The 12,364-nt window shown below is 45.9% G+C and overlaps 1 protein-coding gene across 1 annotated transcript; it reads right to left on the bottom strand.

Annotated features, from left to right (window-relative positions):
* Window positions 1-1,799: 1,799 nt before the first annotated feature.
* dll4 (delta-like 4 (Drosophila)) lies at window positions 1,800-12,342 on the bottom strand. The gene is made up of 11 exons (XM_030047454.1): window positions 11,911-12,342; window positions 11,506-11,766; window positions 11,051-11,108; window positions 10,094-10,357; window positions 7,778-7,838; window positions 6,309-6,439; window positions 5,896-6,065; window positions 5,537-5,756; window positions 4,306-5,044; window positions 3,585-3,693; window positions 1,800-3,046 (listed from the first exon to the last, which is right to left on the bottom strand). Exons 1-11 carry the CDS (start codon window positions 11,962-11,964, stop codon window positions 3,041-3,043), a joined length of 2,073 nt encoding a protein of 690 aa, XP_029903314.1. The 5' UTR covers window positions 11,965-12,342; the 3' UTR covers window positions 1,800-3,040.
* Between the last annotated feature and the right edge of the window lie 22 nt (window positions 12,343-12,364).

Here is a 12,364-nt window from a genome sequence, read left to right as displayed (position 1 = left end):
CCCTGCAGAATAAATAGTGTTGATTGGGGCGTTTGTCTGCCCTCTCGGGCTTGTTTTGCGGTTGTTTCCTGAAAACCCATGTCATTTGTGGCGAGCAAGTGCAGATTGAGGCAAGAGATGCGTGAGAAAAACAGTTGGCCTGTGCCGGCATGTTCTGCATTTTTTAATCAGGGAGGAAACAGGAACTGATGTCACTAGGTCACAAACAGGATGCTGTGATTATAACACAATGAAAATGCTTGGCCGTGCTATGGAGACCTAGAGGCCAAAGAGCAGAGCCCTAGCATGTGTATATGCCACTGTGAGTGAGTGTGAATGAGGGTGTGTGTGTATGAGCGGGTGTCTCCATGGAAGTGTGACGGCGCGGTGGGAAGAAACTCGCAAACGCCGTCAGGCTGGGTCAGGTATCAGCCGAAAGCTTGAAGGTTTTACCGGATGATTAATAGTCGTGATAACAAGGCTGTTTTTCTCAACCCAGTCCCGGAAGCTCCGTTTTCCAAATCTGTACTGTTCCTAGAGCAAACTTTTTTTTTTCTTTTTTTTTTTTTCACACACACAAGCCCCTGAGATGAGCATGCCTCGGTCAACAGACTAACAGGATGTGTGTGAGGGAAGAGCCATCCAGATTCTCAGTCGGGTGTTGATTGCTGCTGATTAGGGGGTGTTGACTGTGGCGGGATGGCTGTTAATTGGAGGCATGAGAGAGGGGGTTCGTGTTTGATGACGCGGATGACACGTCGCCTGGACACAGAATCAGTTTCGGAGTCAAACACTTGGCAAAGTCTGAGATGTGTGTCGGAAACAGCAGCGTTTTCCAAGGAGACGCCGAGGGCAAAGGGCAACTGCATCAGGGCTGAGCGGAGAAAATAAATCATAGTGGATGGGCAGCACAGCTTAAGTTTCTAACGTCACTTTTAATTCTTTTGGTGAGATTTAAGTGAAATAACAGAGCCCAGCCCAGGAGAGCAAGACTCAATGAGCCCAGATTGCCTTGACAAGTTAATAATCTTTTCTGAAAAAGCATGGACGGTGTTTTTTTTTTTTTTTCTTTTCCCAATATATATCTTTTCATAGGAGATCCATTGGCTCCCATCTGGTTTCCCCTCCCTCTGGTAATAGCAGCAGTGCCAGGCCTACTACCAAGCTTTGTTTGAAGGATTGGTGGGTGGTACAGGACAGGGCATTGAGATATTACCCTTAACCCTGAAGGGGTGTCACTACTAAGTCAGGCAGTTGGGGAGCCCATGCATGTGCATGTGTGTGTGTGTGTTTTATGGGAGGTCGTGTGCGCTCCCAGTCATGCACACGGGGCGAGAGGCTTGGCATATGCCGCTGTTTTTACGGCACTACAGAGTCACTCCTTGCTCCCCCACGACATCTGTTTGGTTGGCTGTGTGTGTGTGTGAGCGTGTGTGTGCATGCGCGTGTGTGTGTGTGTGCATGTGCACATTACAAGTGGTGGGGGCGTTCCCCTTTGCCCTGTGCCTGGCTTTGTTTCGCCATATCCAGCTTGAGGGGGTGGTATCCGTGGAAACGGATTTGAATTTCAAGCCAATTTAGGGCCACAGAGAGAACGAGGGGTGGATGAGTGGGGTGGGAGCCTGAGGCGTTTCCAGGAATTACTTGAAGTAGTTATGCTGTCGTCTGGTGGATTTAAACCTACCCAACGCCTGAAATAATATGTATGATGTTATGTGAATGTGAGACAGCTATTGTGCAATACTTGGTGTATACCGAGGACAGGATATATTATTCAATTTAAATCATATGTAGGAAGAAATACAAGACACATCTGATCATCGTTTGTACTCAATTTCATTATTTAAAAACACCTCAAAAATATTTTTTTTTCCATTCACTGACATCAAATTAAAAACAGTTTTGAAGGAAGTTTATTCTTCAGAAGTTTGGTCCTTATAAATATGCATTATATACAAAATAATATTATAAAACATATAAAGAGCAGTGTGTCATATTTAAATTAAACTCTGGAAATAATCATCATTTAAAAAAAAAAAACTTACATTATTGGTTCTGTATTTTTTTGAAACTTGTTATAGGCAGGCAGTGGTATGACAGTCTTTTCTTTTTTCCCCGTTTTGAGTCTGTATTTCTCAGTTGGGTTTGCATAAAACATTTTCTATGCACATTTTCACTTCCCTTCCTCTTGGATCTTGCTGGCACAGCACTGACTATTGCGCTCCTGTGGTTTTCTCTTCAAATCCCTGTTGATTAAAAAGTATTTCCCCCACTGTTTTTGTAGTGCAAATGATCCAAGAAGAGACAAGGGAACAAATTCAGCATTAAACCCCCTCCCACCCCCCCCCCCCTCTTTTAAGGCTTCTAGTGAATTTGGGCTGCATACAATCTTCACCATTGCATGGAAAAGTCCAACCAGTCATTTTCGAGTGATTGACAGTTGGAGATTATTTTCAGACATTCATAGCTCTCAGTGTTTGTGTGGTTGGATTTCGACGGTGGGTGAGTTCACTCATCTCGACCCTGAGTCTTGCATAGCAGGCGAAGCTGGCAGGAGTGGTGTGGGGGAGTTGGGGGGGGCGGGATTGGAAAGGGTTAAATCTCAGGCACCGTTTTGACTGTTTGATTGATTGGCTGTCAAAGTCACCATGATTATCACACAAGGCCAGTTCAACTACGAGGGGCAACTGATCCACCTTCACCTCCTTATGCTGTCCAGGACGGTCAAGATTCATTATTCTGCTGACGCTCTATCAGTCTCCACACCTTGTGTAGTCAGTTGATTCGCCAGTCCAGTTAACCATTGCCACAAATGAGAGAGGTCCTTCACTGTACATGTTTTGCATACAAACACTCGGTCAACATAAAGTTTTCTCAGTTCAGTTCCTTTCGCAGAGCAGACGGTCTGCCCTCTCCAGTTCTCAAGTGTTCCAGAGCAGCAGTGGACATCTAAAACAATCTCCAGTCTCTTCTCAGCATTTGTAAACAATCCAGAATATGACATTCTGCCTCGATTGTGTCGTTCTCCTTGTTCCCTCGCGTTCAGACCCCCTCCCATGCTTTATACCTGGAGATAAAGACAGGAAAAAAACGGATTAAAGCTCTGGCAAAGTGAAAAGCAGCTCACATCCCAAGGGTAACAACTCTCACAAGTGTTTTTGCATCATTGCTTTATCTACTGTAACTGTTATGCTATTAGCATGCTATTTTTGCTTGGGGGGGAAAAAAAAAAAAAACGTTTTAAAATTCCATTAAGTACCACTGTGGTAAAACATAGCACCTTTGAGACCGAGCAGAGCCAAACATATGTGGGGAATCAAGATCAGTCCGGAGTTTGGATCCTTATCATTGCCAAGATAAAGAATAGTCAATGACCTTTTATAATTTACAAAAAGCAGCAAAACACAGAATATGGCCATTATGCATCCCCAGCTTCGGTTCAAACATAAAACTACTGGCCTCTATGTTGCAGATCTACCAAAAGCACCGTCATCTGTCATCATCGTCAGTGTACGAGTGAGAGATAGCGTGCATGGAGCTGCATGATGTGCTTCAAATGGGGGATCTATGCAATATGCTGATGAAGACATGGGTTTTCGGCTTACCTCAGTTGCTATGACGCATTCCCTCCTCTCCTCTGCTATAACAAATACCGACTGGTACATGGAGTCTCTCGGGGAACATATTGTTGATATCCTACACTCTGGCTTTTCACTGCAAACACAAATCACACTTTGTATTAGCACAAACGAGAAGCACATGGCAGAGCTTTGCATCAGACTTGGTGTAATGTGCTGGGAGACAGTGGGGTGGCGAGGGGTACAGTATGGAAACAGCCGAAATGTAAACTGTCTGTGAGTGAAAACGCTTCAATAAAAAGGCACCAAACTAGGGCTTGTGGTTAGCAAAATGTCTTTCTGCAATATTTGTGAGGGCGAATGTGAAGCCAAAGGGAAGCCAAGGCATTGTGTGGGTGAGAAAACATTGAACCTCTTTCACATTTACTCAATAAACAGAAGAGACCTGCAGCTTTAAAGGCGCACCATGCAAAAAAAAAATGACAAAACCCATGGAGTAGGCATGACTGAGTCTACATGGTTCGCATCATCAGCCCATTCACTCATGTATTTCATGCTTATTCCATGGTTTTTGTCAGCTGTGTCCAAATGATCCACATTCAATTCAACCCTCTGCATTTCTGCATTACCTTTAAGGAATATGAAAATGACATAGTGCCTTGACATGCAATCTCAGGACACTTTCACAGATTGTTATATATTTAGTAGTCCAAGCAGGCAACTGCTGTGTGGAAATGGTTCTGCTTACCTGTACATTCTACTTAAGGGCATTTTGTCCTCTAAACACTTGTCGTAAATAAGACTTTTATCCTCTTGCGACATGTCGTCCTTGAACTCCTTCGCTTTCGAGTTGTACGAGTCCAAGTGATAGTTTTTATGGATAAAGTTTGATTTCTCCGAGTCGCAGTCCACCTCCAGGCCGATTTTCTGGTTGGTGTTCTTCAGCTGGGATGCCGGGATCAGGTTATCTCGCTGAACGTCTGACATGTTGTTCATGGTCTCCGTGTCTCCCCTCTCCCTCTGGGCCTGCCTGTGGATGTGCCTCAGCGCCAAGCCCACCATGCACAGCAGCACCAGCAGGGCCACCAGCCCCACCGCCAGGGAAACCGCCGCCCACTGGAAGCCATCTTGGACCTCCCCGTTGGTCAAGGGAAAGGTCACGGCGGCGAAGAACTCGCAGCGAGGCCCGGTGAAGCCTGACGGGCAGATGCAGGTGGCGGGGGGCTTGCCTGGTCCGCCTCCCCCGGTGCAAAGACCTCCGTTGAGGCAGGGTCGAAGGGAGCACTCGTCCAGGGCTCGGTCGCAGTTGCGTCCAGCGTAGCCCGGAGGACAGACGCATTTGTAGTCGTTGATTCGGTCCAGGCAGGTGCCGCCGTTGATGCAGGGGTTACCGGCACATTCGTTGATGTTGATTTCACAACGTTGGCCGGTAAACCCTGCACGGCAGCTACAGACACGCATCCCACCATGGATCACGCAGAGACCACCTACAGAAGGGAAGTGATACAGGTTAGAGTCAAGATATTACGTTCTGGTATAGCACACATCCAACCCTAAGTGAAGTTGAAGATGTTAGGCCCCAGGTAAGTCTAAAGTTTCAACAAATAAGACAGAACATGATCTCACAACACATCATGGGGCTCTCTCAGCTCCAACACTGGTGTGACCATTGTACTGTGTGTTGCTCAGCCAACACACCAGAACAATCCCAGCCTTCCATGTTTACAGAAAGACCGAAATCGAGCTACGCTGGATATTTGTCCCCTTTCATCAACAACTGCAGCGAGCAGTAGTGACATTTACAAGCCACCGCTCTGAGCCGTGGAGTGTTTATATGGAGGACAATAGACACCAAGTTCCCACCAATTCCTGTTGTTCCACTCTGCTTCCAGTTGCAGGAATTTAGGGGGGGGGGGAGCTGAGAGAAAGAGAGCGAGGGGAAGTTCAGAAAGGGGGGAGAAGAGGGAGGAAGACCGTACCATTAGCACAGGGAAGCGACGTGCACTTGTCCACTCTCTTCTCACAGTTGAGTCCGGTGTAGCCGCGGGGACACTCGCACATGTAGCTGCGGCCATTGTCCTTCTCCCAGCATTTGCCACTGTGGAAGCACGGGGAGTCTGCGCAGGTCAGCAAGCTGTGCTCGCAGTGGGAGCCCTCGAAACCCTGGGGGCACGAGCACATGTAGCCATTCTCCAGATTCTGGAGGAATGAAGAGAGAAGACGAGGAATTCATGAGCTGCTCACAACCCAGTGGATTTATCCAAACAATGTGTGTAAATATGAACACATACAGACTGGAGCACCAACCGATCAACCTGTGCTTTGATGTTCAACTTACTGTGCATATCCCACCGTTCCTGCAGGGGTTGCTGTCACACTCCTGCATCTCCAGCTCACAGTTGACCCCAGTGAAACCTGGCAGACAGGTACACGTATAGCTGCCCTGGCCCGTGTTCATGCAGGTGGCGCCGTTCACACATGGACGGTGATGGGTGCAGAAGTTCAGGTCTGGGAGGGAGAACAGTGTTTGTTTACAAAGAGTCTGCACGGGGGAAAAAAATACAAACCTATCTACCTTGGATGTAGATGAAGCTATGAAGGGAATGGATCCCTTTCCCATACTTTCGGCTCAGTGGGAATCTAATTTACCAATGCCTTCAAGTTATTACAAATGAAAACGGCATGTGAGTAATATGAGAGTGTCTTTACAAGGAAAAGTAGTAGCAGTCCAAGTTGTCTAGGGCTGTATACCTTGGTCACAGAATAGGCCTCCCCAGCCCTCTTGACAGTTGCACTGCCATGGCTGCTGGCAGGTACCGTGTTTACAGGCCGGATACTTCTTACACTCATCACAGAACGTGCCTTGCCAGCCTTCTCTGCACCTGAAAAGCGACAAATTACATGTTCATCATTAACTTATTCTACATGCTGTCGGTTTTGATAGAGCAACACGCCTGCTACCAACACTGCACATGAATCTATCATAACTACTGTGTTATCACATTAGTGGAACCACTTAAACCAAGCAATTTCAATTCTATTAAACATCCAATCAGTAAACTAGGCCTCGATGAGAGCAGACAACTTGACGATGCTTTTATGGCTGCATCATGGATCAGCTGACCACAATCTGATGATCGCATCAGTCAGCTAACCAGAGTTTTATAGCTGCACTGCAATTGGCTGCACTAAACACATCATTAAATGCTCACTTATCTCCGTCCCAGCAATCAACAAAAATGAAAAAGAGTGCATGCTGTGAGGCAAAAAGTGATTTCTCACTGTGGCATAACCTTTTAGCATGCGTATGATGCTGCAACATGAGTCCGTGCATAAACACTGGAAATGCTGCTCCCCCCCCCCCCCCCCCCCCAACCCTTTTTTTTTTTTTTTTTTAATCGATGAGGAGTATAAATAGGTCTTGGATTCAAGTTTTTCAAACAAAGCGTTAAACCGATAGTGAGTGAACGAGGCCAATATTAGTGGAGTGAGTGATTGGAGCTGTGTAAGCTACACAAAAAAGTAAAAATTGCTACCAATGTGAAATATTGCTTCAAGGAATTTTGGCAGCAAGCCGACTATCAAAAGCCGACTTTCTTTTCTCGTTTCCCAGGGATATCCAGCTCTCAGCGGGGTGTGCAGCAACCTTGTTGAGGCATGAGACTGTGGGACTTAAGATGTCCTTTTAACAGTCCAACATGTTTAACTGAGTTAGCGGAGACATGGGAGCAGCTTCAGGGTGTTTGGCATCTAAAGGGTTTAACCTCTATATGGGTCAGTTTTAGCGGTGGGAATGATGGATCCGTGTCTAAAAAGAGGGCAAAATAGGATTCAAGAGGAATTTCTCACAGTGAGAGTTGAGTGTGTGTGAAATGTCCTGGTTAGTTAGAGTGACTGAGTGAGTGGAGGAGAGTGAGACGGGCTCCTAACAACATGGGAACATGGGAAACAGAGAAGTGAGTGAGTGATGCAGGGAAACAAGAGAGGGGATGAACTGAGAACCGGCTGCACTTGGTGAACTTAAACCTCTCTTGCTGAACACTGAAGGGTGGAATATATTTTCCTGAAGCGAACATGACAAATAACTTCATGTAAAAACAGAGTTAGAGAAATCCCAGCGATGCCTTCCAGCGGGTGTGTCGCACACACTCTTCCCACAGGAGTCCCCCGTATACAATCCACCCAAACCTATTTCATCACTTCACAATCATTTTACTTACACACACTCTCCAGGTTTGGAGCAGTTTCCATTCCTCTCGCTGCAGCCCTCCAGACAGATAGCTAAAGAACGAGAAAAACAAACATTAAGTCCACTGGATCACATGTATTGATTTTTTTTTTCCCTTCAGAGATGTGTGTATTTCAGCATGAATTGACATAAAAGGTCACGACTGGTGATACAAAATAACTGTCTTTCCAGCGAGGAAAGGCTCTCACAAGCACGAGGCTACACATTAGTATATAAAAAGCAACTGCATTATCATGACAAGAAGCCGAAAGCACAACGAAAGGGCTGCCACTCACTCAACCAAACACATAAAGCACATGACAGGGAGATTTTCATTTTCCCAAAATAGACAGACATGTTTAAACAGACAACTGCCACGAGGCTGTAGGTAGAATTATGAAGCCTCAATCTGTCTCAACTTTCTTCCAAAGCCCAGCGCGCACACTTGATCTGAACCTGTCGGTCACACCCCCCAGCTGCCGGTGAAAGCCTTGTTTGTCCTGTTTAAGTGTTCGGGCTAGCATGACACTGATTCAGAGGACAACATATCAGGCGACCGGCGGTAAGCGGCCGGTTTAGTGGCGAACAGATGCTTGCTCTCAATAGCAGACAGCTGTCACTATTGTTGTTTGCGGTCTGCGAGAACCATATTTGCAGCTGCTACGCCGCGCGCCCAACAATGGAAGGGGACTAAACATCGGTGGCGCGTGGCGGATAATAATGCCGCGATTAACCTTGGCGCGTGCAGCCGCCCGGGCTCCTCCTATGAATGCCCGCGCGCCGCCCCCCTCCCCCTTGGATTAAGTTACCGGGCACGCGCGCCAGGAGCACCTCATGTAGGTAAAAACAGCAATCATAACAAAAAAAAAAAAAAAAAAAAAAAAAAAAAAAAAAAAAAAAAAAACACATACATCCGGTTTTGCGTTGTGATTCATTATGTTAGTTCAGTGTAAATACTTGACAAAAACACACCTGCGAGCGCCTTCATGTAATTGTTAATGAGCGAACTGATAACATTCGGTGAGTTTGAATGAAAACAAAATATTTGTAATAGTTTCTCCAACAAAAACACGGCGCCTAAAGCCTCTAAGCTGCTCCAAAACCAGCGTTAGGCCTGAAGCGCAAGTATCTCGCTGCTTAAATGCAACCTATGAGAGAGAGAGAGGAAATTATAGTGTCTGAAAGAAGCCTCATTTATCTTTCTCATGTATATTTTCTGTAGTCCGCGACGATTGATGTGTCTATAATTGCAACACGTGAGCCCATCTGGTTAGAATTTGGCGCCACAGTCAAAATAGCACATGCCAATTTCTCTTTCACCACCTAGTGACATCGATGACAGATCCGCTGTCACCCATGTGGTCACATGGAGCACATGGTAACTATTACTTTCATGGTGTCTCCCTCCAATCTACTCTTTGATTAATTTGTTTTGGTGAAAAAGGGCTCTTGGTATTGTCAAGCCAAATGGCACCGGGCCTCGTTACCAGGCCCCATTCAGGGCCATCCAAATCATGGGAGTGTTGGTCTAGGATCTGGCCAAGTGGGTTTGTGCAGGAATAATGTGCCTGTTGTGATGCTAAGACGTCCATCCCTTAACCAAATCTCAATGACTGCTCGCAGGCCCACTACCAATTATGCCATTAAAATTATATAATTACATCCAGGAATGCAAATCTCTCTCTGAAATTTACATTCTACACCAAAATTGCACGTCAGGCTTGCCAGATATCCCTGCATCATGTCTGGCTGCAGCGCTCAACATCCTGTGGCCTTAGACTCTCTACAGAGGAAGTTCTGTGTATCACGTATCTTATATTTTAATAACCACTAATAGCTGATGCTCGTTGTGTTTGCTTACGAATCTTTCCTCTCCTCAGGCACCAGCCAAGTACAGTAAAGGGCAAAGGTCGTGCGTCACGGAGGAGACTGCATCATCTTTCATCTGGCAGCAGCAGCATCAGTTCGGTAAGAGAGTGTCCTCTGGCTTGATGTTTTAAGATTAGGCCTGTATAATCAAATTGATCTTACCAAGGCTTCTCTCATTAGTTGCACAGCTAGGCCTACATGCGCATTTTACAATATGAGTCCTTCACAAATGTCTGCATGACTCTGGATGGTCAAAATCATACATCAGCACAAGCCAAAGCACTACCGCATGACAAAGCACCAGTTTCAACAGTGACACACATGCTGGCCAACACATTGGTCAAAGAGGAAAGGAGAGACACACTGCAGGCCCAGTTCTTAAGAGACACTGAACAAGACCAGGGCATGAATAGTAGAGGTTCTCTGGTTGATTGCTTACGTTCTTCGCAGTATTTCCCCTTCCAGCCGGGCAGACAGGATAACTGCCCCTCACGGGTGCAGGTGTAGTGGCCAAATCGGTCGTCCCTGGGCGAGCATTTTTTGGAACAACTTTCTCCGTAGTAATTTTCATTGCAGATGAACCGGTAAGAATACCTTAGCTCTGTCTGCTTCCCAGTCTGCGTGTCCTGAGACCAGTCAGTCCCTACGCCCAGCTGCCTTTGGATGGCAAAAAAGCTAATCAGAAAGTCTGGGTTGGTGGTATCTGAAACAGGAAAGGAGACAGAGAAAGACAGAGAGAGTCAACATTTGAGCAGGTTATAGGCATGCAAGTTTTTTTTTTTTTTTTTTTTTTTTTCACCCTGGGTTGATTACATGGTTCTATGTCAAGAACTGTATCATAAACGAGCAAGGGTTCAAAAGCCATCCCGGCTCACTTTTAAAATTTGCAGACTACCAAGCTGCATCCCTTATCAAAACCCATACGGTCAAGATGAAAGATAAACTCAGGTTGAAATTTCCTCTTTCTTTCCGTCAGCAAAAACATTCCCAGGCCTAGTCCCCTCTTCCAAAGGGCGGAACAGTGTAAGGTGTAAAATACAGGAAGATGTAGTCAGGGGCTTTTGGCAGGCACTGAGTATTCTCACCAAAGCCCACAGCTCTTTCCCACGCCAAAAATAAACTAAAGGAAGTTCAATTGTATTGGAGTATAAGAATGAAAAAGGTGTTCTGAAGTTCATAACAAAGGGCTGAATAGGCGTGAAAATGTGTACAGATGTGAACAATTAACAATTGGTGGCCAGAAGCTGTTAATGTTGAGTGACTAAGCAACATTAAGAGGCAGAAATCTTTTGATTTTTGCTCATGTAATTATGCAAAAGGCTGCACTGGTTCGAGGTCCCCGTGTGTTAAATGTACAGAAAGAGCTCCCTCCTGTGGTGTAAATTGTTGCACTTACCTACAGGTAGACTTTCATAAGGTGAATGCCAGGCTTCAATTATCAAGGAAAATGACCCCTGAGGAGAAAACACATGCAGTTATCATCCATATTATTTTTCATCAAGCGCACACAAAGCATGCCACAGCTTACATGTTTTCTTTATCTGTCTCAGTTGTTTTGACGGGCTACTGACAATTAACAGGAGCTCTCTAGTTCGACTGCATGCATACTATCTCTATAATATTCACTGCATATCCGCCTGCCGTGTGAAATGAACGACGTCGTCGCAATCCAATCTGTTTGTCGGCAGAGTATTACCTAATGATAATGGATTAGGCGAGCTGGCCAATGACCGGTGCCCTCCCAAAATGCATGAGCAGTTCTGTACACATAGTACACAACACACGCACGCAACAGTGGTCGTTAGGTGTAATATCGCGTGTAAAAATGGATCTGTTGCTTCAAACTCTTACCGGCCATCCAAAGTTGACTGCTAATTTAATTGGTCTACTGAAAGTGCCACTGTCCTTGGCGCTGAAAGAGTTTGTCCCCAGCACCGGTGTCATTGTAGTTCCAAAGATGCAGTCACCTGGCGAGACCACAGCCTGGTAGTTCTTCAAGCAAATTCTAAAGAAAGTCCTGCAGTTGGGTTTGCATGCGTTTCCGTTTGCAAGCAAGCCTTTGTGGTTTTTAAATTCGTGGAGATCAAGCTCAAAAACACCAGATCCAAATACCTAAAAGAGAAGGGAAACAATTGTAAGAACACGTCGTTGCGCTTATGGTATATTTATGACATGAAACACCTGGCTCTCCGTGTGTTTTCGTCGAGGGTTCCGATGCAGGACCACCGGAGAGATGGTATTATCCCTCCTTCATACCTGTGTTATCAACGTGGTGCTGAATGCGATGGTAAAGGTGAACCAAGCTGCCATCCTTCTCGCTTCTCCAGGGCAGCCGCGTCACCAGCCAGTACACCCTGCTATACAGAAAAAACCTCCCTATTCCAAAGTGTTTACAACAAGGTAAACGAGGAAAAAGCTCTAAAACATATGTAAATCCTTCTTCACTCCCAGGGAGTTTTTCCTTAGCTCCTTGTTGGCGTGCGTCAAAAGCGTCCAGTGGAAGCGTTTACAATCTCCAAGTTATCCAAAAGGTGAGGGAAGACCAATATCCAAGCCGGGCTTCTTTCTTGTCAGCAGGCGTCCCCTTGCATGACTCTGTACTCCACAATGGTCACGTCGCTGTGTGTGCGCGGCTGAAGGCTTGTTTTGGTGCTGAACTTGGTGCGTCAGTGCGCCACGGATGTTCACCGCTAGTCTTATTACTAGTGAA

This window comes from Myripristis murdjan, chromosome 24, assembly GCF_902150065.1.
Source record: "Myripristis murdjan chromosome 24, fMyrMur1.1, whole genome shotgun sequence".
Taxonomy (NCBI): domain Eukaryota; kingdom Metazoa; phylum Chordata; class Actinopteri; order Holocentriformes; family Holocentridae; genus Myripristis; species Myripristis murdjan.
Note: the sequence above shows the minus strand (reverse complement) of the source record. Positions and strands in the feature narration are given on the sequence as shown.